Source organism: Megascapheus bottae, chromosome 22 (assembly GCF_031878675.1).
Source record: "Megascapheus bottae isolate mThoBot1 chromosome 22, mThoBot2.hap1, whole genome shotgun sequence".
NCBI lineage: Eukaryota > Metazoa > Chordata > Mammalia > Rodentia > Geomyidae > Megascapheus > Megascapheus bottae.
The window spans coordinates 24,319,359-24,346,624 of NC_143530.1; the positions used below are offsets into that span (position 1 = coordinate 24,319,359).

Here is a 27,266-nt window from a genome sequence, read left to right on the forward strand (position 1 = left end):
GTAGTGGCCCATAGTTTTGCTGAGAATCAACACTGGGGACTATGCAGTAACTACTATGTAGCAAATGCTTGCTAAAGTTGAGTTCTAGGCAACAGCTCTATCTTGGGCCTTCCACCCTTTGATCCATTTAACAAATGCTTCCCCAGGGCTTAACACTTGGCTCCTGTCCTTGAGACGCCCAGTTTTGGGAAGGAGGCATAGCCATGGTAGGGCTTCTGGGTCTGGGAGATCACATGAGAGTAGAACAAGGTAAACTGCTAAGAAATATTTGGTGAATCAATTTATTTGGTGAATAAACATATTTTTTTTTTTGCTGAATGGATATTGAATGTTTGAAATCAAAGACCAAACCACAATACCCATGAAGAGGAAATGAGAGGTGGCTCTAGGGAGGTGCAGGTTAAGGTGTGGCAGACATTGAAAAGGCAGCTGCCTAATGGGGTGCACAACCCCAGACTGTGTGAAAATACCAGTCTTGATTTTCCTTTTCAGGTGATGGTGATGGTGATGTTGTGGTGTGTGTGTGTGTGTGTGTGTGTGTGTGTGTGTGTGTGTGTGTGTGTGTGTGTGTTCTTCCTCTGGTTTTTCAGAGTTTGAAGCAGTGAGTTGGGGATTTATCAGAACTCTGTCAGTAAAAAAAAAAAAAAAAAAAAAAAGTGTGTTTCCATGACCTGCTGGACAATAACTTGATTTCTGTGGTTTTGTTTTTAAGCTTTGGTGGAATGAAATGGCGTCTCAAACAAAAACACATGAATGGATTGATGAGACCGGATGTGGGTCTTTCCAGAAACACCTCCAGGAACTGTCCTAGAAACTGTTAGAGGAAAATGAGGCAATCACGGGCACCTGACAAAACAATTATGCTTAGTGAAGTACAATAGCTGGGCCAGGTGGTGATCCAGGGCAGGGCCACAGGGAAATAGGACTTGGAATCCCAATGTGATTGAGGTGGGTGGCCGCAGCTCTCCGGCATGATCATTGATAGGGTCATTGGCAGGGTCTGCAGTCCAGACACTGGGACTGCAGCACTGAAGGAATCCTAGAGAGAGAGTCAGTTTCAAGGATTCAGACAAGAGCTGGAAATGTTCATCTGTGTGTCCACTTCAGAGAGGCATGGTCTCATGGAAACTCTGATGTTCCTGTGGGCTTTTAGGAAAGCCCAACATAAGAACTGACACTTAGGGGCCGGGAGTTTGGCCTAGTGGTTAAAGTGCTTGCCTAGCATGCATGAAGACCCGGGTTCGATTCCTTGGTACCACATACATAGAAAAATGCCGGAAGTGGTGCTGAGGCTCAAGTGGTAGAGCTCTAGCCTTGAGAAAGTCCAAGGACATTGCTCAGGCCCTGAGCTCAAGCCCAGGACTGGCAAAAAAAAAAAAAAAAAAAAAAAAAAAAAAGAACTGACACTTAGCCAAGTCAGGGACAATTAGCAAGCTGGAGGAATGATAAGAGTGGTAGCAAGCAGGCTAAGGACAGACAGATGGCAGGTCTGTCTTGACCTTTGAGCTCTGGCTGGGCTTGCTGAAGAAGCCCTAAAGTCCCTGTCAGCCCAAAGTCAGTAGCACAAAAATCATTACTTTAAAGAAAATTCACCTTTTTTTTCCTTTTACACCTACTGACTTATGCAATTTAGAATAAAACAAAACAATAACAGAAACCAAGCCACAGCCTTTCAATAACTGAGTTCCACTGGGAGAGTAGATTTGGTGGAAACATTGACAGATGCTCCTGTGTTGCTGGCATCAGGCAGCTACTGGTGGGTTCCGCAAGAGGGAGATGCGGCTGGCCTGACTCAATGAGAGGAAGTGGTGTGTTTCCATCACTGAGCTTGAAAACAAGGTGGTTTGAGGAACAGCTTGTGTGTCATTTGGCATTTCCCTGTTGTGTTTATGAAATTAAGGTGGGAATAAATTTTGGGGTTACTCTAATCTTATCTTTTACAAGAAATTAAGAAGCCTCTGGTGGAACGAAGGCATGGGCTGAGGTGTCCAGAGGAGCTGGGGAAACCCAAAGATACTGAACCAGAGAGGGGAGGAAGGAGGCCTGAGGTATACAGCCTTCCAGAGAATCTACTTGTTCAAAGCCAGAACTGAGGTGTAGAAATTGGAGACATAGGATCAGCAAGAAAAGACACCAGCACCGAAAGGAAGGTAGGCAGGAAGTCAGTGGGGAATGCGTTTTATAACGTATTGCCAGGACCCTGAGTGACACAGGGACTAAGAATTAATCATGGCTTTTATTTGGGCAACCTCAGCCAGAGCTTCTCTAAGGTGATGGAGGGACAAATATCAGTTAAACAAAGCAAGAGTAGCCAGGATCATGAGTTTGGACAATTCTAGGATTGTAGCTAAGTTGGGTGAAGAAATGTGGCCAAGGTGGAAGGGCCCAGGGGAGGCCAGAACTAAGATGGGAAGTAGGGAAGATGTCTGTATACTTGATAATGGGAATGAGGCAGTGAGAAGGGCCACTGTGGGACAGAGTAGGGCCACAGGTCAAGCTGATGACTCTAGAGGACAGGAGATAGGGTGCGGATACTCCTTTCAAGAATAGAGCTGCCTTTGGCCACTCCCCCAGTCTTCATTGATCATAGCACCTGTATTCTGTTCACCTCCTCCCAGAAGCCACAAAACTCGGGGGAGTCCCAGGAAATGAGTGAAGTGGTGTGGCCTGAACCTATCATGGTGATCTCAGGGACCATGACAGGAAGACTGTGACCCTAGGCACAGTCAGTTCACAGAGGGGCCTCTGCAGTCCTATGGGGGAGACAGCAGGAATGTACCCTGCTTCTCCTGGTCCTCAATGTCCCTTCCCCTGAAGTCTTCGGAGTGTGTGCGCCTCTGTGTGTGCATGCTGTTCCTGGGACTTGAACTTAGAGACTGGACACTGTCCCAAAGTTTCATTTCAAAGTCAGTGCTTTACCACTTGAGCCACAGAGCCATTACCAGCTTCTTCTGAGTAGTTTATTGAAGATGATAAGCGTTATGGATGTTTCTGCCTAGGCTGGCCTTGAACCAAGTTCCTCAGAACTCAGAAGTAGGATTATTGGCATGAGTACTAGTGCCCAAACTGTCTTGGCATCTATAAAAGAAAATTCTCACAAGGTGAGCATGGCAATACCCTAGGCCCCAATGTTACTGGCTAGTGGTAACTAAACTCTAGCCTTGTTACTAAGAAAGTGAAACACTGACCTCCTTTAAATTTCAGCTACTGGTTTAGGAACCACTTTTAAAAAACAAGCATAGAAGTTTCCTTAAAAACAGCAGCCTAGAAACCAGCAACCTAGAAAAGTCTACTAGTCCTGTAGTCTATTATGTGGTTGTGGGGGTAACCAGCCTCCAGGGAGTATGAATGAGATGACACCAAGCTCCAAGGCAAAGCAACCCTAATTATGGAAATCTATAGTTTCCTAGGCTAGTTGCCTAAATTTCCCACACCTCAGTTTTATAACTGTAGCCCCAGCTACTTGGAAGACTGAAGCAGGAGGATTACATGAGGTCAGAAACTTGAGACTGGCCTAAGCAATATAGAAAAGCCTCATCTCCAAAACAAAACAAAACAAAAAAAGGAAAAAGAAAAGAAAAAGATTATAATCTCTTGCCTCATATAGATTCCATGAGGAGTAAATGAATCTTCAGGGGTAAAGCAGCCTATAGTAAGTTAGGTGTTAATTGTCATGATTAGCCTGTGGACACTTATTATTTATTCCTATTAAAGAAACACAGATAAAGTGGCTCACACTTAGTGAACACTTATTGTGTACCAGCACTGCATAACATGTTTGATAATGTTACCACTTTAATTCAATTGGTCATGATTTTTCAAGATCTGCTATCAACTTTGTTTAACCCAGAAGGCTGTCTGTGTACCACTTTCCCAGACTACCTTGGACTCTCAGACAGAAAAGGTCAGGGTCACCTAGCTCAGTTGCAACAAATGCTCCAACTAATGTCTCAGATTTATTACTCTATATCCTCTGGAGAAGCTGGTGGACAACCTCAGCTTTCTCCCCTCACACTTTGCCTTCAAAGAGAAAGGGCTAGGACAAAGAACTCCAAAAGAGTACATAGTGCTACGAGAAGAGCTGTTAGGAGAAGTCTTTGGGGGAAATGGAAATCAAGTTTTCAACAGGCCTGGATGGTAAGAATATCCCATGTGACCGCATTCTCCATATGGATGGCCAGAGAAAGACCCAGAGCTGCTGCCCCCTGCCTGGGTCTGAGGGAGCCCTTACCTTCAAACTATCAAATAAGCCTGTGCAAGGAAACAGAGCAACCTATTATAGTGAGGCCATGCAAAATTTTCACCAGAGCTCAACATCTCATCCTCCAACCCTATTCCACCAGAACTCCATAAGTTCAATCAAGAGACATACATATGATTCAGATTTCACTATTAATATCCAGTGTCCCTCTGGCCACCAGGGTTCTGTGTACAAATTTCCCATGGTCCATCAACTTAATTGCAGCCTCCCATAGGATTCTTTCCTCCTTCCTTCTGTCTTCCCTCCCTCCCTCCCTCCCTCCCCCCCCCTCCCTCCCTCCCTCCCTCCCTCCCTCCCTCCCTCCCTCCCTCCCTCCCTCCCTCCATTCCTTCCTTTCTCTCCTTTCCTCTTTTTATTTTGTTGCCAGTCCTGGGGCTTGATCTCAGGGACTGAGAACTGTCCTTGGGCTTTTCTCAAGGCTAGAGTCAAAACACCACTTCTGGCTTTTTTCTATGCTTGTGGTACCAAGGAATCAAACCCAGGTCTTAGTGCACGCTAGGCGATCACTCTACCACTAGGCCACACTCCCAGCCCCTCCCATAGGATTTCAAACTGTTAACACAGCTGCCTAGCTAGCTCTGGCATGGGTGAAACACAGCGGCTGCCCTTTGCACACATATCCTGTGAGTGGTGGCCCTGGCTTGTTTCTGGAGACTTACCTTGTGCTTCTAAGATCTGAGGGGTGGGGTTTCAAGATGGGGACTTCTCAAGCTCTCAAGATCACTTATTTGATCACTGACCCTTCCTCCTCTTGCATGGTGTGACAGAGTTGCTCTGCAAAGTTGGTCATTTAATCTTGACCACACATTGGGGAGCAGCAGAAATGTGAGCTGAGGTAGACTCCAACACCAATGGATGTTGTAACTTGCAGTGTTTTTTTCCCATATATCTTCAGCATCTTTAGAAGTTAAACTGAATTAGATAATCTTCAGATGTTGAACCAACATTTTGCTTCCTGGGTGAACACTTCTTGGTCATATTTTATCCTTTTTATATATTACTGTTTATAGTTTGCCAATATTGCATTGAGGATTTTATCATTTATGTTTATGTTGGACTATATCAGTCATTTTCTTTTCTCCTAAGGTTTTTGGTTTTAGTATTGGGGGAATGCAGGACTTAGACAATGAATTAGAAAATATTCTTTCCTGTATTCTGAAGGAGTGTTCATTTTTATCACTATAAAAAAGACTTGAAAAAATTAACTTATAAAAATAATAGGCTTATTTTGACTCACAGTGTTAGAGGTTTCATCCCTGATCAGTTGGTTCCTTTGTTTTTGGTCTGTGGTCAGGCTACATACCATGGACAAAGCACCTGGTGAAGGAAATCACTCAGTTCAAGGTTGGAGAGAGATTAGAGAGCCAGTCTCCTTCAGGTTAATCCCCTCAAAGACCTAAAACCTCTGAGTATGTCTCAGAGGTTTTGCTAATGAATTCAATCCCTGAGAACAGCTTCCAGGCAGCCACCTGGCCAGCAGTACTACATTGGACTATCAAGTGATTATGAAATAAAATTTGATTACATCACACTTCTAGAACTTTCATACCAATAGAGCAGTTAAACTCTCATAGGACAGGTTAAGGAGGCAGTGATGAGGGGGCAGAATCCAAGAAACCCTGTGTTGAAGAGATGGCTGGATAGTCACTGGCTAGGGGAGGCAGAAAAAATATTATATGACATTCAAGGTAAGAGCAAGGAATCTTTGAAGGTCTTGAGAGCAGAAGGAAAATAAAATGGCAAGGAAAAAGATGAACCTGGGGTTGAAGAACTTGTCTTTGCTATTTTAAGATGTTATATTCTAGTTGGCAGAGGACACACTACAAAGCATCCTGTCTCTTGAGAAGGTTCACTGAAGGATAAATGGTCCTCTGAGTCACAATGCCTATGACCAGGGGATGGTGGGAAGGAATCAGAGTGAGCACTAAAACTTGCCCTAGCAGTTGGAGAGGTATCAAAAATGGGAGGCCACCTTTCCTGGCTTTGATTGAGCTCTCAATTTCTGATCTGCATGACACCGATCCCTTTGCTCTAAAGATGTAGAGGCATTCCATTCCCTCTGGGAAAATCCTGATTTGGGTAGAGTTGTTCCCTGTGAGAGAGCCTGGACGATCTGTCTGGATCCTACTTTCATTTTTGAGGTCAACAAAACTGTGACAAAGGTGAGCATAGACAGTAATGATATGAGGAGGGCCATCTCCACTTCCACAAGTCTCAGCACTAACTAGAAACAATGTGAACAGTGTTCTGTTCTGAGTGTCCCTGCAAACTACTGCTCTTGCTTGCTCCTGACTTCAGAATAACTTAAGGAAAGAGTTGCCAGGACATTACTTGAAATTCAAACATCTTATTTTGAATAATTTTAGACTTAGAGAAGAATTGCAAACATCCTACAAAGAGACCTGGTTTTCCCTAATGCTAAGATTTTGCATAAACATGGTACAATTATATAAGCTGATATTAATACTAGTAAAAAGAATAGCCTTTATTCAAATCTGAATGACAAATGAATGAAAGTAATTATTGATCCTGTACAGGGAACCCAGTATCATGGTAGGTCTCACAGGAGTTTATCTGACACCATTGTTCCAAAATGATAATGCAGTTGTCACCTCTTGAAGTTCCAGGTATAGCTATGTGGAATGGAGGGAGGAAACTGAGGGTGTCAGTTTTGCAGAGGCAGGTGCAAAGGGCCCACCATTCCATCTGCTCTTTCTTTCACTTATTGTCAGTTGAGGGTAAAGAGGCACCAGACCAATGCTGTGGCTGGTGGTTATAGATAGAGACCAGCTACTATGTATGTATACATATATATGGTATACATATATATGTATATTATATATCTATATATATATTTAGAGAGAGAGAGAGGGAGAGGGAGAGGGGGGAGAGTTGTTGTGGGACACTATAGTTTACAAAAATTTTCACAAAATCACTACAGGGAGTTTGAACTCCAAGGAGCTTTGATAATGACCTGGGTAACTTTCGACCTAGGCCAACAAACACTGGGAGCCATGTCTGCTATGTGAGGAGAAAAACCCAGTTCTGAATTTTAAGCTTATGTTTTCTACCCTTAACATTTTAATTCACATTCTCCAGAGCACCTATACTACATTGTAGAACAGAAATCAGATGACTACCCTGTATAGTGTCTTTCTAATTAAGAGTATTAGGCTGATGCAGAAGAGAACCAGAGACTTCATATCTAGGCCACTGGAAGCACAGAAGATGGAGGAGCAAAAAGTCTGTTGTAGACCAAGGAAGGGTTAGGACATTTCAGACTTTAAGGTATGAAAATTTGTTTTGTTTTCCTAAGCCACATAGAGATGCTGACGTGTTGAGCTTTACAAACTACAAACTCTTCGCCTTGCTTAGGAAGTCTGAATGCCTGATAAGTTCTAAGAACTTCTTATTTTTTTTATGCCTTCTTTAAATGAGTATTTTCATGTTTTTTTTTTTTTGCCAGTCCTGGGGCTTGAAATCAGGTCCTGAGTTCTGTCCTTGGGCTTTCTCAAGGCTAGCATTCTACCACTTGAGCCATAGTACCACCTCCGGCTTTTTCTATGTGGTACCAAGGAACTGAACCTGGATCTTTGTGCATGCTAAGCAAGTACTTTATTACTAGTTCAAATTCCTGGCCCTCTTCATGGTTTTTATATGTGTATATGTGTGTGTGTGTGTGTATGTTTGTGTGTACATGCCACTCCTGGCTATACATTCAAAGGAATGTAAGTCAACATACAAAAGACAATTTCACATCCTTGTTTATTGTAGCAGTATTCATAATAGTTAAAATATGGATCACCCTTAGGGGCCATTAGTTAATGAATGGATAAAGAAAATGTGATATGATACAAACACATACGTATTAATCAGCCATAGAAAGAACAAAGTTGTGTCATTTGAAGAAAAAAAAGGGGGGACTGGAAGTTTGGCCTAGAGGTAGAGTGCTTGCCTAGCATGCACAAAGACCTGGGTTCGATTCCTCAGTACCACATACATAGAAAAAAAGCTGGAAGTAGTGCTGTTGCCCAAGTGGTAGAGCACTAGCCTTGAGGAAAGCACAAGGACAGTGCTCAGGCCCTGAGTTTAAGTCCCACGGCTGGCAAAAAAAGAGATGGAATTTGAAACCATTGTGAAGCAAAATAAACCAGACCAAGAAAGATAAATAAACCATGTTTCCTTTTACATATGGAATCTAGACCTCAAAATCATGACATGAATGCAAAATGGGAAGTAGCGAGACAGAGGAGGATAAAAAGAGGAATTCAGGTTAAATATGATCAAAGTATACTACATCATGCATGTAAACAGAACAAAGTAACCTGTTCACAACTGTAATAAAAGGAGGGGGTTAGTGGGGAGATTAGAAGGAGCAAAACTAGGACTAAATGTGATCAGAGTGAATGATATTATATGCATATATGAAAATGGAATAATAAATCCCCTTTGTAAAACTAATATACAGGAATATAAATCAACAGCATAAAAGCTAGGAGGAATGAAGAATGAATATCAGAAGAAAAATAACCATAGCATATAATACTTTCTTAAAAAATGAAGGAAGAATGATACTAGGTCATTTTCAGGAAAATAGATGGACCTGGAAAAACTCACATTAAATGAAATAAATATGGCTCAGAGAAATAAAGGATGCATGTTTCCTCACATATATGGAAGTTAGATCTAAATATGTAAAGGTATAGAGAGTCATATACACAAACATTTTAGCTAAAGCATAGCATAGCAAAGGAGAATTTATGTAATTGTTTTGAACATCTAATTTACCATTTAACAAAATGTATACCAGGAAGCTGGAACATGAGGCAGGCAAGCGGTGGGATTAAGGGGAGGATGGTAGACAGAGAACAAAGGGTGGGTGAAGACAGTCATAATATTCAATGCATATATGTGAAAATGGACTGGAATAATTGAGGGGATGGGTGGTATTAGGAGAGATGCGAAGACTTATGAAAGGAGTGACAGTGATCAAAATGCATCATAACCATAAACTAACTTATTGAACTAAAACCCCTTTGCACAACTAAATATTAAAAAAGACACATAAAAATGAAAGGAGGAAAATGAGTATCTTACACTAATAATCTTCTTAGTACCCTTTTAAAAACTCCCTGGAATAAAATGGAAATTCTGCCATTTGCAGGAAAATGAATGGAGCTGGAGACCATCATGTGAAAAGAAATATATAGTTTCTAGATCTAAAAAATGTAAATTAGAGGAACAGAAACCTCTTGAAATTGTTTGAGGAAAGAGATGGGGGGGAAGAAGAGTGAAAAAGGGGGTGAGATTGATTGGAATATATTGTAAACATGTTTGGAAATTTAACAATGAACTCCCCGTTATAAGTAATGTACATAAAAAGAACACATAAACAAAAACTCCCTACGGGGCCAGAAGTTTGGACTAGTGGTAGAGTGCTTGCCTAGCATGTACAAAGACCCGGGTTCGATTCCTCGGTACCACATACATAGAAAAAAGCCAGAAGTGGTGCTGAGGCTCAAATGGTAGAGCTCTAGCCTTGAGAAAGCCCAAGGACAGGGCTCAATCCCTGAGCTCAAGCCCAGGACTGGCAAAAAAACCCAAAAACGAACAAACAAAAAACTCCCTAGAAATGAGTTGAGGAGAGGGACAACTGTCCCCTTCATGCTCCATGTCATTGTAAAATTGGTTTGCTATGACATTGTGTTGAAATAAATTCCACAGAAGGAAGAATCCACTGTTATGGAAGTTCTGCTGTGGATTTAAATCCTCTGAAAATATCACTCCCTCTCTTTAGGGCAAGTTTCCAGCTGTCCTAGTCACAGGCTGAGGATTTTCACTTAGTGCTCTGAAGAAGCTGCTGCTAAGATGCTTCCCTACAGGAGACGTCCTTGCTCCCTTCCTGAGGTCACACCTCATCCCACTAAAGAAAGCTTTAGCCAGTTCTCTCTTACCAGTTTCCCAAACTACTGGCTGCTGAGATAGCATGTAAGACACTAATTCTCCTCTCCTCACTCAGTCTTTTCCATGATAAAATACAGACATTTACATGTTTAGGCAAGCTGATGTCATGGTCGGAAGGGAGGGTAAATATAGATATACCTGTGCAGATATGTAGGCCAGGAGTTGCTATCTGAAGATGCTAATATGAGATGGTATCTGTATTTCGACTTGTACAGCTTAATAATTAGGCCTGATTAGTCTCTCATTAAATCTCTCCCATTAATAGTAGGGCATATATTAGTTCAAAATAAACTGGCATCTGGTGGAAAAGTTGACTTGTAGGATTTCCCCCTAAAAATCTAGGACATTGATCTTTACTACAGATGTTTGAAAACATTCCTATTCGTGAAGTGATGTAATGCGTTTGCATTTGTCCCACGCCTCTATTCAGTGATCTCTTCCGCTCTTTTCATGGCTTTCCCTAACATACAGGACAGGGGGTTCTTGTTACACTCACAGCCATGAAAGTCCCTGAGTAGTATATATAATTTCTTCAAACTTAAACAGAAAGTTGGAGGACTTGGGGAAAGTTTAGGAATTCAAATTCTTGTCAGCCTAGCTTTCTTGGTTACACTGTTTCCTTCCTTTCGTAAGAATAAATTGGACAAAAGAAAGAAATCAGAAGCTCAAAAATATTTTCTTTTCTTTTTTTTCAATTTTATTTTATTGTTGGGGTGATGTACAGAGGGGTTACAGTTACATTCATCAGGTAGTGGACAGATTACTTCTTGAACACTGTTACCCCTTCCCACGTTTTTCTTCCACTTTCCCTCCTTCTCCCCCCTCCCACTCATCTTGTTTTTCCTTAACCTTCCCATTTCAAATATAAAAATAAATGTATATACAATATACCAAGTTCCAAAGTCAGATACACGAGATAAATTTTAAGGGGAAAAGAAAGAAAAAAGAAATAGCTTCACATAGTACATGAAGAACAACAATCACAAAGATAAACCTCTTTTTTCCATATCCTGGAGTTCATTTCACTTAGCCTCATCCTATATGGACATATGTATATGGTTTTTGAGCTATTATGATCCTCTGTTAGGAGAATCCTAAATGTATACTAATTGTTACAAATGAGAGAAATAATGGGGCCTATGTTTCTTTGGGTCTAGCTTACTTTACTTAAAATTTTTTTCCAACTCTTTCCATTTCCTTCCTAATAGGGCAATGTCATTCTTTCTGATGGCAGCAAAGAATTCCATGGTGCAAATATGCTGCTTGGACAGCAACTTGACATGGAGCAGAGCAAGCATGATTTATCCTCCAATCTTGGGAGCGGGGTTTGACCCTTCTGACTGAAGGGCCAACAGACTGGGCTCATGTATCTACAGTAGACATTTACTACTTTGAAGGTGTCTTTCATTCAGCAAAGCTTTGCTATCACATGTTGTAGTGTCACTTTGAGGCCGTCGAAATGGAAGTCATGTAAACAGATACTGTAGTAAGATTCTGCCAATTCTAAGCCTCCTGAGTCATGAGTCCTAGGACATTATCCAACCTCTCAGTATCTCAAAGGGCCTCAAAACATTGTTGCGAGGATAAATACTAACATGACACACCGTAAGAGGGAAACCCTAGATGGTGTGCCACAGGAGCTGGAAAGCCCTGAGCTGTGGCACATCTCAGAACTGGCTGGAGTCAGGGGAGAACACCCAAACTCTGTCTAGGACTTCCCCAGATAACTAGGACACGGAGGTGCCCAGTAGGTGATTCTGGTGCACTGCAGCAGCTGAGAACCATTTCCAAAGGCCAAACATTAGGGCCTTTTTCTGTTTCCCTTGAAAAGCAAAAAAGAAGTGCCTTCTACAGGAGGGTTGTGGAGGGTGTTGATTTGGCCTGTCTCAGTGGGAAAACCATCATCTGCATGTCAGGAATGAGAGGAGGCAAGCTGCTCTGTTCTTTTACAAGGTGCCATTTTTCAAAGATTTGGATTAGGAGCATTCATTTTCAAAACCTGTTTGCCATTCAAATGTCATTGTGATAACATCTCATCTGTCAGCTTACACACGATGAGATTTCTTGTTGTGACTTGGTTCTGTCAAACACACAACAATAATTGTTTAAAAAATTCTATGGTTTTCTAATTCTCCAAAGCATCCCTTTTCTGGACGAGGCTGTATATTATACCCTAGGTAGTGAATGGCAGGACTGAAACAGGGAAGGGAGGACTTGGTTGTGGAGTGGTTAATTTTCTGTTCTATGAAGTCAGCAAAAGGTATTTCAGGGATGGGAGGAGGGGCATCTGGAGGATACCTAGTCATAGCTGTGACCATGGACTGTCTCGACATAGAAACAGCTTGTTGTCATCCTCCTTTTCCTCTTCCTCCTTCTCCAGCAATGTGTGTCATTGTTTCTCCATCCATTCCTGATACAGTCCTGTTTATTTTCCTTTTGACCCATCTTGATAGTTTTTGTTGTATTCTTCTTTTTAATCTTATTTTTTTATTGCCAGAGTAATGTATAGAGTGCTGACAGTTATATTCTCCAGATAGTAGCTGCATTACTTCTTACACATTGATACCCCTTCTCATGTTTTTATCCCCATTTTTCTCACTCCACCCCCTCCCCTCATCTTGTTTTCTCCCTTCCCTTTCCTATTTCAAATAATCAAATAAACTTACATGCAACATACCAGGTAACGAAGTCAGATACAGTAACAACATGAGATCAACCAAAGGGCAACAAAGGAGAAGAGAAATAACAGTACATTAAGAACAACAATCACACAAGATAAAGCTCTTGTTTCCATATCCTAGAGATCCTTTCATTTAGTCTCATCCTATAGGACCTTATGTACCTAGGTTTTGAGCTATTGTAATCCTCTGCTAGGAGAATCCTAAATGTGTACTAATTATTACAAATGAGGGAAACCATTGAGCTTATGTTCCTTTGGGTCTGGCTTACTTCACTTAATATGATTTTTTTTCCAAGACTTTCCATTTCCTTACAAATGGGGCGATGCCATTCTTTCTGATGGCAGCTTAGAATTCCACTGTGTATAAGTACCACATCTTCTTGATCCAGTATCTACTGAGAGGTATCTGGATTGGTTCCATATCTTTGCTATGGTAAATAGTGCTGCAATGTACATTGTTGTGCCAGTGGCTTTAGTATGTCCTTGTTGTAAATGCCAAGTAGTGGAATTGCTGGGTCCTAGGGGAGCTCTATGTTTAGTCTTTTGAGGAACAGCCATACTGCTTTCCACAGTGGTTGAACATATTTACACTCTCACCAACAGTGTAGTAGTGATCCCTTCTGGCCACAACCCTGCCAGCATCTGTTGTTATTAGATTTCTTCATCATGGCCATTCTAACTGGAGTGAGGTGGAATCTCAAAGTTGTTTTGATTTGCATTTCTTTTATGACCAGAGATATCGAGCATTTCTTCATGTATCTATAGGCCATTCTTATTTCCTCTTCAGAGAAGCCTCTCTTTAAAGTCTTTAGCTTCATCTTTTAATGGATGGTTGTTTCTTTGAAGATTTGTTTTGGAGAGATTCAATTTTTTGAGCTGTAGGTATATTTTAGATATGAGGCCTTTGTCTGTTATATGGGTAGTGAAGATCTTCTCCCACTCTGTGGGCTTTCCATTTAACTTGCTAGCTATGTCCTTTGCCACACAGAAGCTCTGCTGTTTAATGCAGTCCCATTTATCCAAACTTTATTTGATTTGTTGTGTTTCTGATTCTTTATTAAGAAAATTTCGACCTGTGCCAAGGAGACCTAGTGTATCTCCTATTCCTTCTTGTACCTCAAGGTCTTTGATCCATTTGGAATTAATCCTGGTACAGGGTGACATGGAAGGATCCAACTGGTGTATTCTTTATAATTCTTTTAATAGCCTGATTTGAGCTCCCTTACTATTTCTTAGTTTTTGTTTCTTTCTCTATACTTTCTTGCTGCTCATTTTATTTTCAATTTTAAACTTCTGAATTTGATACTTAGCTTTGCTCATCACCACTTCCTCCTCAGGATAAGCAATGAATGCAACATGCTTGCGGCATTCCCCATTGCAGTGTGGAAAATTTCACTTTTGTTAAGCTCTCAAGTTTTCCTAATTTTTTTTTTTGCCAGACCTGGGCCTTGAACTCAGGGCCTGAACACTGTCCTTGGGCTTTCTCATGGCTAGAGCTCTACCACCTGAGCCACAGCACCATTTCTGGATTTTTCTATGTATGTGTGGTACCAAGGACTCGAACCCAGGTCTTTGTGCATGCTAGCCAAGCACTCTATCACTAGGCCAAACTCCTGGCCCTAATTTTTTATTACAAAAATTCTAATTTGACTGGCATGTTATTCAGAAGTCTATTTGAAAATTTCCAGACATGTGCAGTGTTAAAAAGTTAGCATGTTACTGATTTCTAGTACATTTTTATTGTGATAAGGTTTCTTGAGATTTTCTTTATGCTAGTATGTGATCAGCTCTGTAATTAATGATTGGAAGGTTCTAAGTATTTCTGCCAGACTAGCAAACTGTGCTGTTTAAATTTTATTTCCATTTGACTTTGCTTAGTACATTGATCTTGTTTGCTTAAAATATAATAAAGTAAATTATATTTTAAAATTACATATCTTGAAGTTATATTATTAATTTTACCTCAGTTCAGAAGATGTTTTTTGCCAGTCCTGGGGCTTGAACTCAGGGCTTGGGCACTGCCCTTGAGCTTTCTCAAGGCTGGCACTCTTCCACTTCTGCCATAGCACTATTTCTGGCCTTTTCTGTGTATGTGGTATTGAGAAATTGAGGCCAGGGCTTCTTGCATGCTAGGTAAGCACTCTACCACTAAGCCACACTCCAGGCCCTATTTCAGATTAATTTTATCAGCCTGGCAAGTTATTACTTTCATCCTGATAAAGTAGCTTTTATTAATAAATACATTTTTCCTTCATGTATCTTTTGTGTCCTATCAATTTGGCACCTTTTGCTTTTACTTCATGACTACCTCCCTGGCACACTGATTCCTTTTTTTGGGGGAAAGGGACTAACATTCTTTTGCTTTTAATCTTTATGAGCCCTTTATGTGAGGACCTAGAAGTAACATATTTAGAAAAGCCATATAGATGGATGTTTTCCCCAAGTCTGTTTATCTAGCCTGAGGATCTATTTGATTTGGAAACCTTAATTTGTTGGCATTATTTTACCTATTTACTTAATATATTTTGCTGTCTTAATTTGCATATCTACTTGTTCTCCATTTTAAAGTTGCATTTATTTTATTTTTATTTTTTATTTTTTTTTTTGCCAGTCCTGGGCTTGAGCTCAGGGCCTGAGCACTGTACTTGGACTTTCTCAAGGCTAGAGCTCTACCACTTGAGCCTCAGCACCACTTCCGGCTTTTTTTTTTCTATGTATGTGGTAGCGAGGAATCGAACCCGGGTCTTCATGCAAGCACTTTAACCACTAGGCCAAACTCCCGGCCCCTTAAAGTTGCATTTAATTACCACCAAAATATAAGTTACACGTTTAGTTTCTGATTTAGTTTTGTTTTTTTTTTTTTAATTCTCAAACATATGAGTTGAGCTGGGCCTGGTGGCTTATGGCTGTAATCCTAGCTATTCAAGAGGCTAGGATTTGAGGATTACAGTTCAAAGCCAGCCTGGGAACTAAAAAATATGTGAGACTCTTATCTGCAACTAATTACCAGAAAACTAGAAGTGACGCTGTGGTACAAGGGGTAGGGTGTTAGCTGAAGAGCTGGGACAGTGCTCAGGCCTGGAGTTCAAGTCACATGACCGACAAAAACAAACAAAAATACATATGAGCTGAACGTTTTTATACAGTAACACTTTAAACATTAAAATATAACTATTTAGGGGCTGGGAGTTTAGCCTAGTAGAGTGCTTGCCTAGCATGCACGAAGGCCCGGGTTCAATTCCTTGGTACCACATACATAGAAAAAAGCTCAAGTAGTAGAGCTCTAGCCTTGAAAAAGTCTAAGAACAGTTCTCAGGCCCTGAGCTCAAGCCCAAACTGGCAAAAAAAAAAAAAAAAAAAACCCACAAAAAACAAAACAAAAACCCAAACAACTATTTAAAAGCAGTATTTAGGGCTGGGAGTTTGGTCTAGTGGTAGAGTGTTTGCCTAGCATGCACAACAGACCCAGGTTCAATACCTCGCTACTACATATATAGAAAAGCCAGAGTGGGCTGTGGCTCAAGTGGTAGAGCACGGGCCTTGAGGAAAGCCCAAGTATAGTGCTCAGGCCCGGAGCTCAGTCCCCAGGACTGGCAAATAAAATAAAATAGTATTTAAGATAAAAATAATAAAAATTAAAAAAAGTAAGAATTCTCACATTTCTTTTCTTTATTAACTCCAAATATTAATACCTCACATAATCACAGGAAAATGACCAAAACTAGCAACTTCACATCTTGATATAATTGAGTAATTAATATGTTTTATTCAAATTTCAACAGTTAATTCACTGATACCCTTCTTCTAATTTAAGATCAATTTCAGGGTCAGACAGGACATTTAACTGTCATCATCCTAATCCAGTCTGCAACTCTTTTCCTTCTGTAACTTTGATACCTCTGAGGAGTATTGGCTACATAGTTTTAGAATATCCCTCAAATGTGCTTGCTTAATGTTGTGATTAAACTCAGGTGATGAGTTATATTCATACTACCTGTTCTAGAATCAGGCAAATTAGAACTGCCTCCATTCCATCTGACTTTTCTTCTAGTATCTTTCTTTATGAATCTTGTCCTATCTCCAACCTGATTTAATTCACTACACAGACTGCAAGAGGTAGTCCTGAACCGGATAATCACCAGTCTCAAGAGAATTAAAAGCTCTTCTGTCATCAACTGATAGATCAAATTAAGTGAAAGGTGAGCAAAGAAAAACTGATGCACATATAACAATATTATACTCCACAGCTGAGAAATTTCCATTTTTAAGTTACATAATGCATTTAACAGTCCAGACATGGAAAAAGGAATCTCAAGAATCATACAGAGTCTGTTCTCAGGCTACAGATAGAAAACCTAGAAATAAATGACAATAAAACATCTAGAAAAACCCTAAATATTTAGAAGTTAAACAACACATCAATGAATAATAACTTATGAGGACTGAGGTTTAGTTCAATGATAGGGCATTTACCAAACATCTCTAAATAACCAGAAGTGGAGCTGTGGCTCAAAGTGGTAGAGTGTTAGTTATCCTTGGAGAAAAAGAGCTCAGGGACAGCACCCAGGCCCTGAGTCTAACCACTACCACCACCACCAACAACAACAAAAAGACCCTCAAAAATCTAAACTCCAGAAGAAGAACAACAACAAAAAACAATTAGTAAATGTGACAATGAATTGAAGAGACAATTCTCAAAAGAAGAACAAATGTATAAATGGTCAATACATATATGGAGAAAGGTTCAACATCAAAATTTATAAGGAAAATGCAGATCAAAAGTGTTGAGGTTTCTTCTCATTCCTGTCATAATGACCACTTAAACATTTGTACTAGCTCTTGCCTCTTATTCTAATCTGATTCTAGTTCCAGATGAAGCCATGTTTTCATTTGGGTATTATAATGCTCTTTTGTGCTATGCTATTTAGTTTAAATGTTCATATACAAGAAAACAGTACTTTTATAATTGGTTTAGTGTATAAACATTTGCTATAACATTCAATATTTAAAATGTTAATAGTATGTTTCTCAGAACTTAAATTATCATTTCTTTTGTATCTGTAAAAATGAAGATGAACAACAAATGATCTCAAGGATGAAAGATAAACACTCATATATTGTTGGTGGGGATGTAAATTAATGCAGCCACTATGAAAAACAGAATGGAAACGTCTAGAAAAACTAAAACTAGAATGAGGTACAAGTGGCTCACATTCATAATCCTAGTTACTTCAGAGGTAGAGATTGATGAGACTGGGCTTCCAGGACAGCCCAAGCAACAAAATTTGTGAGATGGGCATCGCAACAGAAAAACATGTGTAAACAGAATTGTGGACCAGGCTCTCTGGGGCAAAAGCAAGATTCTACCTCAAAATTAACTAGCAAAAGGGGCGGTGGCCATAGATCAAGCAGTACAGCACTGCCTAGGAGGAACAGACCCTTGAGTTAAATCTCAGTACTACAAAATAAATAAATAAATAAATGAATAAATATAACTACCATATAATCATGCCATTCCACTGTAAGCATATATCCAAGGGCATTTAAGTCAGAATACGATGTAACGATACCTGCTTAACCATGCTTATTGCAGCACTACTCACAATAGTTATAGAATTAGTGTACACACCCATCAACAAATGAATGGATAAAGAGAAAGTAATACAAACACACATGCATGCACACACAATGGAGTCTTGTTTGGCCATAAAGAAGAATGAAATTATGCTGTAGGAAATTGGTGGAATTAGAGATCATTATGTTCGGCAAAGTAAGGTTTTCTCTCATAATGTGCCATTTACACCCACACCCCCCTACACACACACACATACAAATAAAATGATTGTAATTGTGGAATGGTTTTGAGGACTGAAGGCAAGGGAATTGAGGGAGAGAGAATGGTTTTCAGGGGTGAACAATATTGACACGTGTATTCATATATGTTTATTTACATAAGGAGATCGCACAAGAAAATTCAGTGAAAGGAAATTCACTGAAAATTATTGAAAAAAAGAGGGTGTTGAGATAGGGAAAGAGAGCACTGTGAAATACCACAGTGAAACCTTTTTTTGTATAATAAAACTTGTTTTCTCAACAATAAACCTTACTTGTCACTTGGTACAGTGAGCTACCTCCCTTCCATTTTTTTTTTTTCGCTTGCCAGTCCTAGGGCTAGGACTCAGGGCCTGATCACTGTTCTTGGGCATTCCTTAAGGCTAGTGCTCTACCACTTGAGCCACAGCACCATTTCTGTTTTTTTTTCTGTATATGTGGTACCAAGAAATTAAACACAGGTCTTTGTGCATACTAGAAAAGCATGGCCAGTCCTGGGGCTTGCAATCAGGGCCTGGGCACTGTCCTTGCTCAGGGTTAGTGCTCTGCTACTTGAGCCACAGTGCCACTTATGGATTTTTCTGTGTAAGGGGTGTTGAGAATGAACCCAGGGCTTCACGCATGTTAGGTGAGCACTCTACCACTAGGGCACATTCCCAGCCATGCACTTCTGTGTTTATAAATACAATATTTCTAAGTTGTTTTCACCAGGCCTCAGTTCCTGAAGTTATCCTGCTTTATTTCCTATAAAATGACTTTATTCCCTTAATCTTAAGGGAAGTACAAGAAGGAATATATTCTATATTTGCTGTAAGCTGACAGTACCTCCTTTTCCCTAGTCTGTCTGGATTCACCATGACTAGCAAAAAGAAAAAAAAAGATAGCATATATACATAGCATGTGTATGCAAAGTATATATGTCCATTCACACAGCACAAATACTGCAATTATACACACTGAGTTACTATCAATGAACATATATAAAAGGCACAATTGTACAAAGAACAGATTAGGAGAGGAAATAACAGCTAGTAAGTGGGTAGGTGGGAATAGAGTCAACAGATCTAGATTAGTGAGATCCTAGCCAGCAGTATTAAAAATAAAAGATGTAGGGCCAGGGATTTAGCCTAGTGGTAGAGTGCTTGCCTAGCACACACAAAGACCTTTGTTTGATTTCTTGGTAACATATACATAGAAAAAGCCAGAAGTAGTGCTGTGGCTCAAGTGGCAGAGTGCTAGCGTTGAGGAAAAAGCCCAAGGACAGTGCTCAGGTGCTGAGTTCAAGCCCCAGGATTCTTAACAAAAAAAAAATTGCAAAATTCAAATTCTCACTTTGAAGTTCCTAAAAGGCACAAGAATTTGGGTATGGAAATCTCTAGAAGTGACAATATGTAGCTGAGATAAAAAGTAAATAACCAGTTTTAGGTTGCTGAAGAAATAGCCAAGTGTCCTAGGGTGTCTCCCTAATCCCTATGAGGCTTCTAGACCTTAGAAGCTACAACTTTATCCTGGAGGAAGGCTAATGGAGAAGGCTGAGGAATATCAGACTCAGCTGAGAACTCAGGTACTGTCTGTCAAAACTGACCTCCAAAAGTTCTTTCTGATCTGCCCCCCAGAGTGGTGGTTACACCTGCTAAGCAAGAGATAGAAAGAAATTTAAAATCTGACCTTCCTCAGATAAAATGGCCTAAAGATAAATTAAGGATTCTCAGGGCCTGCCCACCACAATTGAAACATGTAATTGGTGAACCTTACCTACTGAAGTAGCTCATAATCACGATTGACTTTTCAGTGCTCTGCTATTGAATATGAGTACACATCCAAAAGTAACGGAAGTTTGAGAAAAGCTTATAATGTATTCCAATACGAAGACATAATAAAGCAAACTGGAGGCTATGCAGATCAGAAACTTAAACCTTCAACACAAAATTATCTTTCCCAGATAAATAAGAATTGAGTGCATATAAAAGATGTAGGGCCAGGGATTTAGCCTCATTTAGAGAATTAGCCCTTTTTAAAAGATTAGCAAAGTTGAAACTCAATTGAAATATTAAATGGTAACTATGAAAAAGTAGAATACAGAGATAGAAAACAAAATAAAAAACAACAACAACAACAAAAAAGAGTAGGTAGTGGTGCTATGGCTCAAATGGTAGAGCATTAGTCTTGAGCTGAAGTGCTCAGGGACAGTGCCCAGGACCAGAGTTCAAGCCCCAGGACTGACAAAAAAAAAAATAAAGCTCCAGGAGTAAAGATATATACAAAAAAAAGCAGGAGGAGTTGGGAAGAGTAGTCTAGAGGTAGAGTACTTGCCTAGGATGCATGAAGCCCTGGGTTTGATTCCTTGGTACCACATACATAGGAAAAAGCTGGAAGTGGTGCTGTGGCTCAAGTGGTAGAATGCTAGCCTTGAGAAAGTTCAAGGACTGGGCAAAAAAAAAAAAAAAAAAAAGAGGAAAGATTTCTTTTTCTTTTTAATTAAAGGACCAAGACAGGAGGTCCAAATACTAAGAATAAAGGGCATGGGGAATGTTACTGGAGGCTCAAAGAAACAATTCAAGGGAATTTTCCAGAATACAGACATTTTATTCAACACTAGGAATAAAAGGGCATCATATCTATAAATACATTATAAACTTTCAGAATCGAGGCAAAGGAGAAGATTCTGTGGAGACAAGCAGATATACTGGGGCTGAGTGCCAAATATTAGGGAAAACTATCTCCAATAAATCTAAATCTAGCTAAGCTATTGATAAAGATTTTCTACAGATATTCAAGGTCTTAAGCATTTGTACTTTCCCTGTACTCCTTTACTAAGAAGTTACTAGAGATTGGATTCCACCAAGGGAGGGAACAAGCCAAGAAAGAAGAAGACTGGAGACATAGAAGTGGCTAATCTAACACAGAAGGGGAATTCCGGGTTGAGGATTATGACAGGAGGTCCCAAGTGTGAGGCTGACGAAGTGAGCATTCAGGGTAGATCAACAGACTGACAAACAGCAGGGGAAGGTGTTTCGAAGACACATTTGATGAAATGTCTATGTGACTACAAGTACATTACAAGGAAGTTTAGGGATGAGTAAAAACAACATAGAAAAATGAACAATGGGAGAAGCATCATGCCCTGTTACTCTCTTGGCAACAAACAACACATACACAAGACTATAATTTGGACAATGAATGTGGATCTAACCAAAACCAACACAGTGGAAAAAAGGCAAATGGAAGCATGTTATTAGAGGTGCAGAGAAAAGACCTAAATTCTCATGTTCTAGTAGGAAGAAGATCATAGGGCTCCAGACCAAGAATTAAGAAGCAGCAATAGAAACCTCTTTAGAGTGAGGTGAAGGTGAATACCAAAGCAATCAAGCAAGTTAAAGAACTAAAAGTAGATCATGTTAGGACCAGGCCAAGGGGGAGGGAGCTTTTGTGAAACCATCAACTTTACAAATTAAGGTAAAAACTATGAAAAGATTACCATGGCTGGGCCATGGTGGCTCATGCCTGTAATCCTAACTACTCAGCAGGCTGAGATCTGAGGACTGAGGTTTGAGGTTAGCCTGGGCAGAAATGTCCATGAGCTTTTTATCTGAAATCTGCCCGCAGTAGAAAGAAGCTGGAAGTGGAGGCATGGCTCAAGTGATAGAATACCAGAGTAAAAAAGCCAAGATAGAGTGAAAGGCTCTGAGTTCAAGTCCCAGTACCATCACATACACATATATACACAGACAGACACACAAGCACACACATGTACACATGCACACACAATTATATGGCAAGTAAATCTCCCAATACATTTTTGTCAGTAATATTCAGTAACTATTTCCTGAATATACTGGTATTCAGTAACAGCTATTGCACTAGAATTTGAGTTCTCACACAAGGGGGCCCAGCGTCCCCTTTATGCAGTATATGAAGGCACAAAAAATGACTCCAAGACTACTGGACATCCGTATCTAAAAGGTGAGTCCTAGTTCCAGGAGCCACTGAGCCACTATGTTGAGGCTTACTAACCAACTGAGAATGGGCACTTGTAACATTCACTAGAAAAGAACACAGGATGTGGGCACCCATTTCTTTGTTTTAGTGCTAGTTTTGGGGCTTGAACTCAGGGATGGAGCACTGACCTTGAGCTCTTTTGCTCAAGGCTAGAGCTGTACCACTTGAACTTTCCTGGCTTTGAACTATGATCTCCATCTCCTGAGTTCCTAGGATTACAGGTATGAACTACTGGTGCCCAACTTGACCTTCAAATTATTGTTGCAGAGAATTCTAACACTGCACGAAAGGTAACTGTCATAAGAATTTCCTACAGTGAGTCAAGAAAATGAGTCCACAGTAGCATGTTTCTCTGATTCCTTCTTCATTACTCAACGTAGGCATTTACAATTTTCAAATGCAAAGACACTATTTCTCAGTGCTCAACCTTTTGACATATTTACCTTTTGACTTTGCTGATGGCCTTTTCTTTTTCTTTTTTTTTTTTGTGTGTTTTTTGTTTTTGTCAGTCATGGGGACTGAACTCAGGGCCTGAGCACTGTCCATGGGCTTTCTCAAGGCTAGAACTCTACCACAGTAGAGCTACAGTACCACTTCCAGCTTTTTTCTATGTATGTGGTACTGAGGAATCGAACCTGGATCTTCATGCATGCTAGCAAGCACTCTTAGCACTAGGCCAAATTCCAGGCCCGTGATTGCCTTTTCTTACTGTAAACCTTGCCATTCCCTTGTAATCTCATGATCCTATTTCTGCTTTTCTTCCTACCACCACAAAGAGACAAACCTCTGGGGACTTCCTTGGCATTTAGGGTTCAGGTAGTAGTGTTGGTTATCAGATTTATACCTTGTCACAGGGTTTATAGATAGGTATAACAAGAATATTGTTTGGAATATCAACTATGATCACAACAAAACCAGTGGAGTACCAGCCATGGTTAAAAGGCTAAGAATGACACAGGACTAGCTCAAGTACTTGTCTTGACTAAGGGTTTATAAGCAGGAGAAAGGTAGCTTTCTTGGCTGTCTTTATTGGTTTTATTGATCAAACTGAGAAGAAATAATCAAAATGTCCTATTCAAACAATATTTATTATGTATTTATTACCTTTCCAAATCCAAAAGTGTTTTCCAAAGGCGTATCTCACAACTTTCAAAAAAAATCTGTGAAAAGAAATGGACATTTCTGTTTTTTTTTTTTTTTTTTTTGCCAGTCCTGGGCTTGGGTTGAGGGCCTGAGCATTGTCCTTGGGTTTTCTCAAGGCTAGAGCTCTACCACTTGAGTCACAGTACCACTTATGGCTTTTTTTCTATGTATGTGGTTCCAAGGAATCGAACCCGGGTCTTCATGCTTGCTAGACAAGTACTCTACTACTAGGTCAAACTCTCAGCCCCGACATTTTTATATATTGGTATTCAATGACAAAAATGTAAGTTTCAGTCTATAGTTGTATGTAATTGTTTTAAACATAAATATATTTTTATTATGCTAATTGTTTTAGGAACCTAACCTTGATTTTAAAAGTTGAACTTTACAGTTTTTGGTAGAAGAAGCCAAGAGGATTAACAAAAATTAGGGTAAATTTGATCAACATACATCATATGAATGTTATAAACATTACAATGAAACTCTCTTTACAATTAATCAATGCTAATACACATTTTAAAAATAAAAATTTAACTTTTCAGAAGACATTACAACTTTCTAGTTCAATCAACAAATATCACATCATTTGTTCAATGCAGAAACAAATGTACAAAACTGAAGTTAAAATTCATTCTCTAAGAACTCCATGCAAAGCTAAGCGACAAGGGATATGAGTCAGTGAGCAGAGCCTCTAGCAATGGTGCTTGCTTTGCAATGTCCACATCATTTCTAGAACATGCCACTTTCAAGGTACACTGATACAGAAAGTCTTAGTAAAACCACATTATTTCTAGTAGTTCTTTAGCATTCAAAGTGAACCAAAGTAGCAAACTTACACAAAGCCACGCTGACCCACACAGACTTGGATATACTAAGACAGATGCTACTTGGAAATGAGAGACCTTGCAGTACCTCCATACTCTTCCGTCTTCTCAACTACTTATGTGAGATGTGCTCCAAAGCCTAGTTGTCCTCTCCGTGTTCTTTGAACTTAGGCCATGTTTCTCCATGTCCTATTCACCATAAACTCATCTTCTCTAACTCAAATTGCTCTTGAAATCCCCTTCTTCCAAGAAGTCCCCATGACTTGTTGGAGGAGTAGTCCTTGAACTCCCTCATTTGCATGTGGGGTTTTTATGCCACTACCCACCATTTTCATAGCCATTAAAACACCTGCCTGTTCCTATGTGGCTAGAGGTTGTTAGCATCTGGCAATGTGCTTTCTTTGAGCTGTGCCCCAGTGGAAGGATGGCAGAAAGTATGTTTATCTGAGAAAAAGAAGTGGGCAGCAATGAGGTCAGAAGTCAGGAAAGCCAGAGCCTGTGAATGCATACATAGGTCCTGTGGCCTCAGATGTCATCATCTCTCCATGATCACATTTCATCTGCTAAATGAAATACAGGAGTAGAACAGCCAGTGAGGTTGTCCTATGCTGTTGTGAGGTTCAAATGAGGTAATGTTATACATATGGGTGAGCCCCCAACAAAAAGAATCAGCAGGATACTTAATAAATACTTTCTAACAAAGACACAACAAATATAGGGTAAGCCAGAACTGAAGCATTTATTTTGTGTTAAACATACGTAGGGAGAAGTGTCAACTGAGTTACATCCAGTAGAGAAAACAAATTATTGGCTGAATATGATACATCAAATATTAAAACAACACAAGCATTCAGGATTGTAGTTTTGTAATTTAACTCATAGTGAGCTAGATACAATGGTTAACACACTTAGGGGAGACAATATTATACATACTGCTTAATGGCTTAATCAAACACATTTATAAAATATTAATGAACTGATCATGACAGAGCAACCCAGCTGTGGAGCAAGACACATCAAAACGTAAGAAGTGGAGAGAAAGTAAGTTGCCAGAGAAGGAGACACGAGCAGTAGGCAGGAGTGCTAGCTTCTCCATGAGCCTAGCTTATAGTTTTATGTCACACTGAATACTGCATTACTTTAGTAGTGCTTGGGAATGTGACCCAGCCTCTGGCATCCACACTGTACCACAGGTAACACACAGCTCCTCCTTGGGGAGCCATGGTACAGACAAGTGACACACATCATGAAGGAGAAGGAAGAGCAACAATTGGCCAGGAGTTTGGCCTAATGGTAGAATGCTTGCCTAGCATGCACGAAGGCCCAGGTTCAATTCCTCAGTACCACATACATAGAAAAAGCTGGAAGTGGTGCTGTGGCTCAACTGGTAGAGCTCTAGCCTTGAGAAAGTTCAAGGATAGTGCTCAGGCTCTGTCTGAGTTCAGGTCCCAGAACTGGCCAAGGGAAAAAAAAAAAGAAAAAGCTACAACTGTACTTGGAAAAATGACAGTGAAATGAAGAGCATAAAACTTCAGACACCTAAATGAAGCTTTTGAACTCCTTTCCTATAATGAAAACTGATTACATTCCATCCTAATAAATGACATACTTGAGAAACACTTTCAATCAATTGTACCACTTCTATGATAAACTCTTTCAAGAAGTCCCTCCAGCAGTTTTTCCCATGCAGGATTCAGACAAAAGAAAAACTTACTGGATTGAATCCAACTCAAAATGGCCAAAAGCAACAACAATAATAAAAAGGTTGGGTATTTCAAATATGATCATTTTGGATTAAACATACTCCAATATAGACACCATTGGGTAGTGGAGGGATTGGAAACAGAGCTGAATATACCAGATACCTTTAGGACACTTAGGAAAAGTGAATAGTCTTATACTTGTTATGTTTCTGAATTGTTCTTCTTTTGCAGGTATTTTATGTTTTCATCATGGTGGAAGAAGTAACTTGGAAGCAGCTGAGTTGCAAGTGCATGTTGCTCTTAAACTTGTTCAGCAACTCTTCCAGTAGCCTGCAGGGAAGAGATACTGTTTTACAGCTTGACAGGGAGAGCACTCTAGCAACTAAGCTTACAGGCAGGGAGCTGACTGATCAGTATTGCCTTCTGCTTACTGTTTTAGAATGAAGCAGAAAATTCCATTATCAATGGGTTCTTAGCACATAGTAAAAATGAATTTCTGCCAGCTGCTGGTGGCTCATGCCTGCAATCCTAGCTCCTCAGGAGGCTCAATATGAGGATCACAGTTCAAAGCCAGCCTTATCTCCAATTAATAACAGAAAAAGACAGAAGTGGCACTATGGCTCAAGTATTAGAGAGCTAGCTTTGAGTGAAAGGTGCTTGGGGACAACATCAGGGCCAGAGGTCAAGCCCCAAGACCGGCAAAAAATAAAAAAAATAAAATTAAAAAAAATATATATAATTTTTCTTTTTTTTTGCCAGTCCTGGGGCTTGAACTCAGGGCCGGAGCACTGTCGTTGGACTTTTGCTCAGTATTTTTTCCTCAGCTGATGCTCTACCACTTGAGCCATGCTTTCAACCTG

At 40.0% G+C, this 27,266-nt stretch overlaps 1 protein-coding gene across 3 annotated transcripts in view; it reads right to left on the reverse strand.

Annotated features, from left to right (window-relative positions):
- Positions 1-27,266, reverse strand: part of Exoc2 (exocyst complex component 2) — a 223,616-nt gene that overhangs the window by 69,733 nt on the left and 126,617 nt on the right. The window contains exon 27 of one of the 3 annotated variants that reach the window (XM_090356363.1): positions 25,419-26,736. The exons of the other annotated variants lie outside the window; for them this stretch is intronic. Coding sequence (XP_090212489.1) covers positions 26,643-26,736 — 94 coding nt within the window. The 3' untranslated portion in view covers positions 25,419-26,642. Of the gene's footprint in view, positions 1-25,418; positions 26,737-27,266 lie in introns of those variants that run through there. 3 annotated transcript variants of the gene reach the window in all.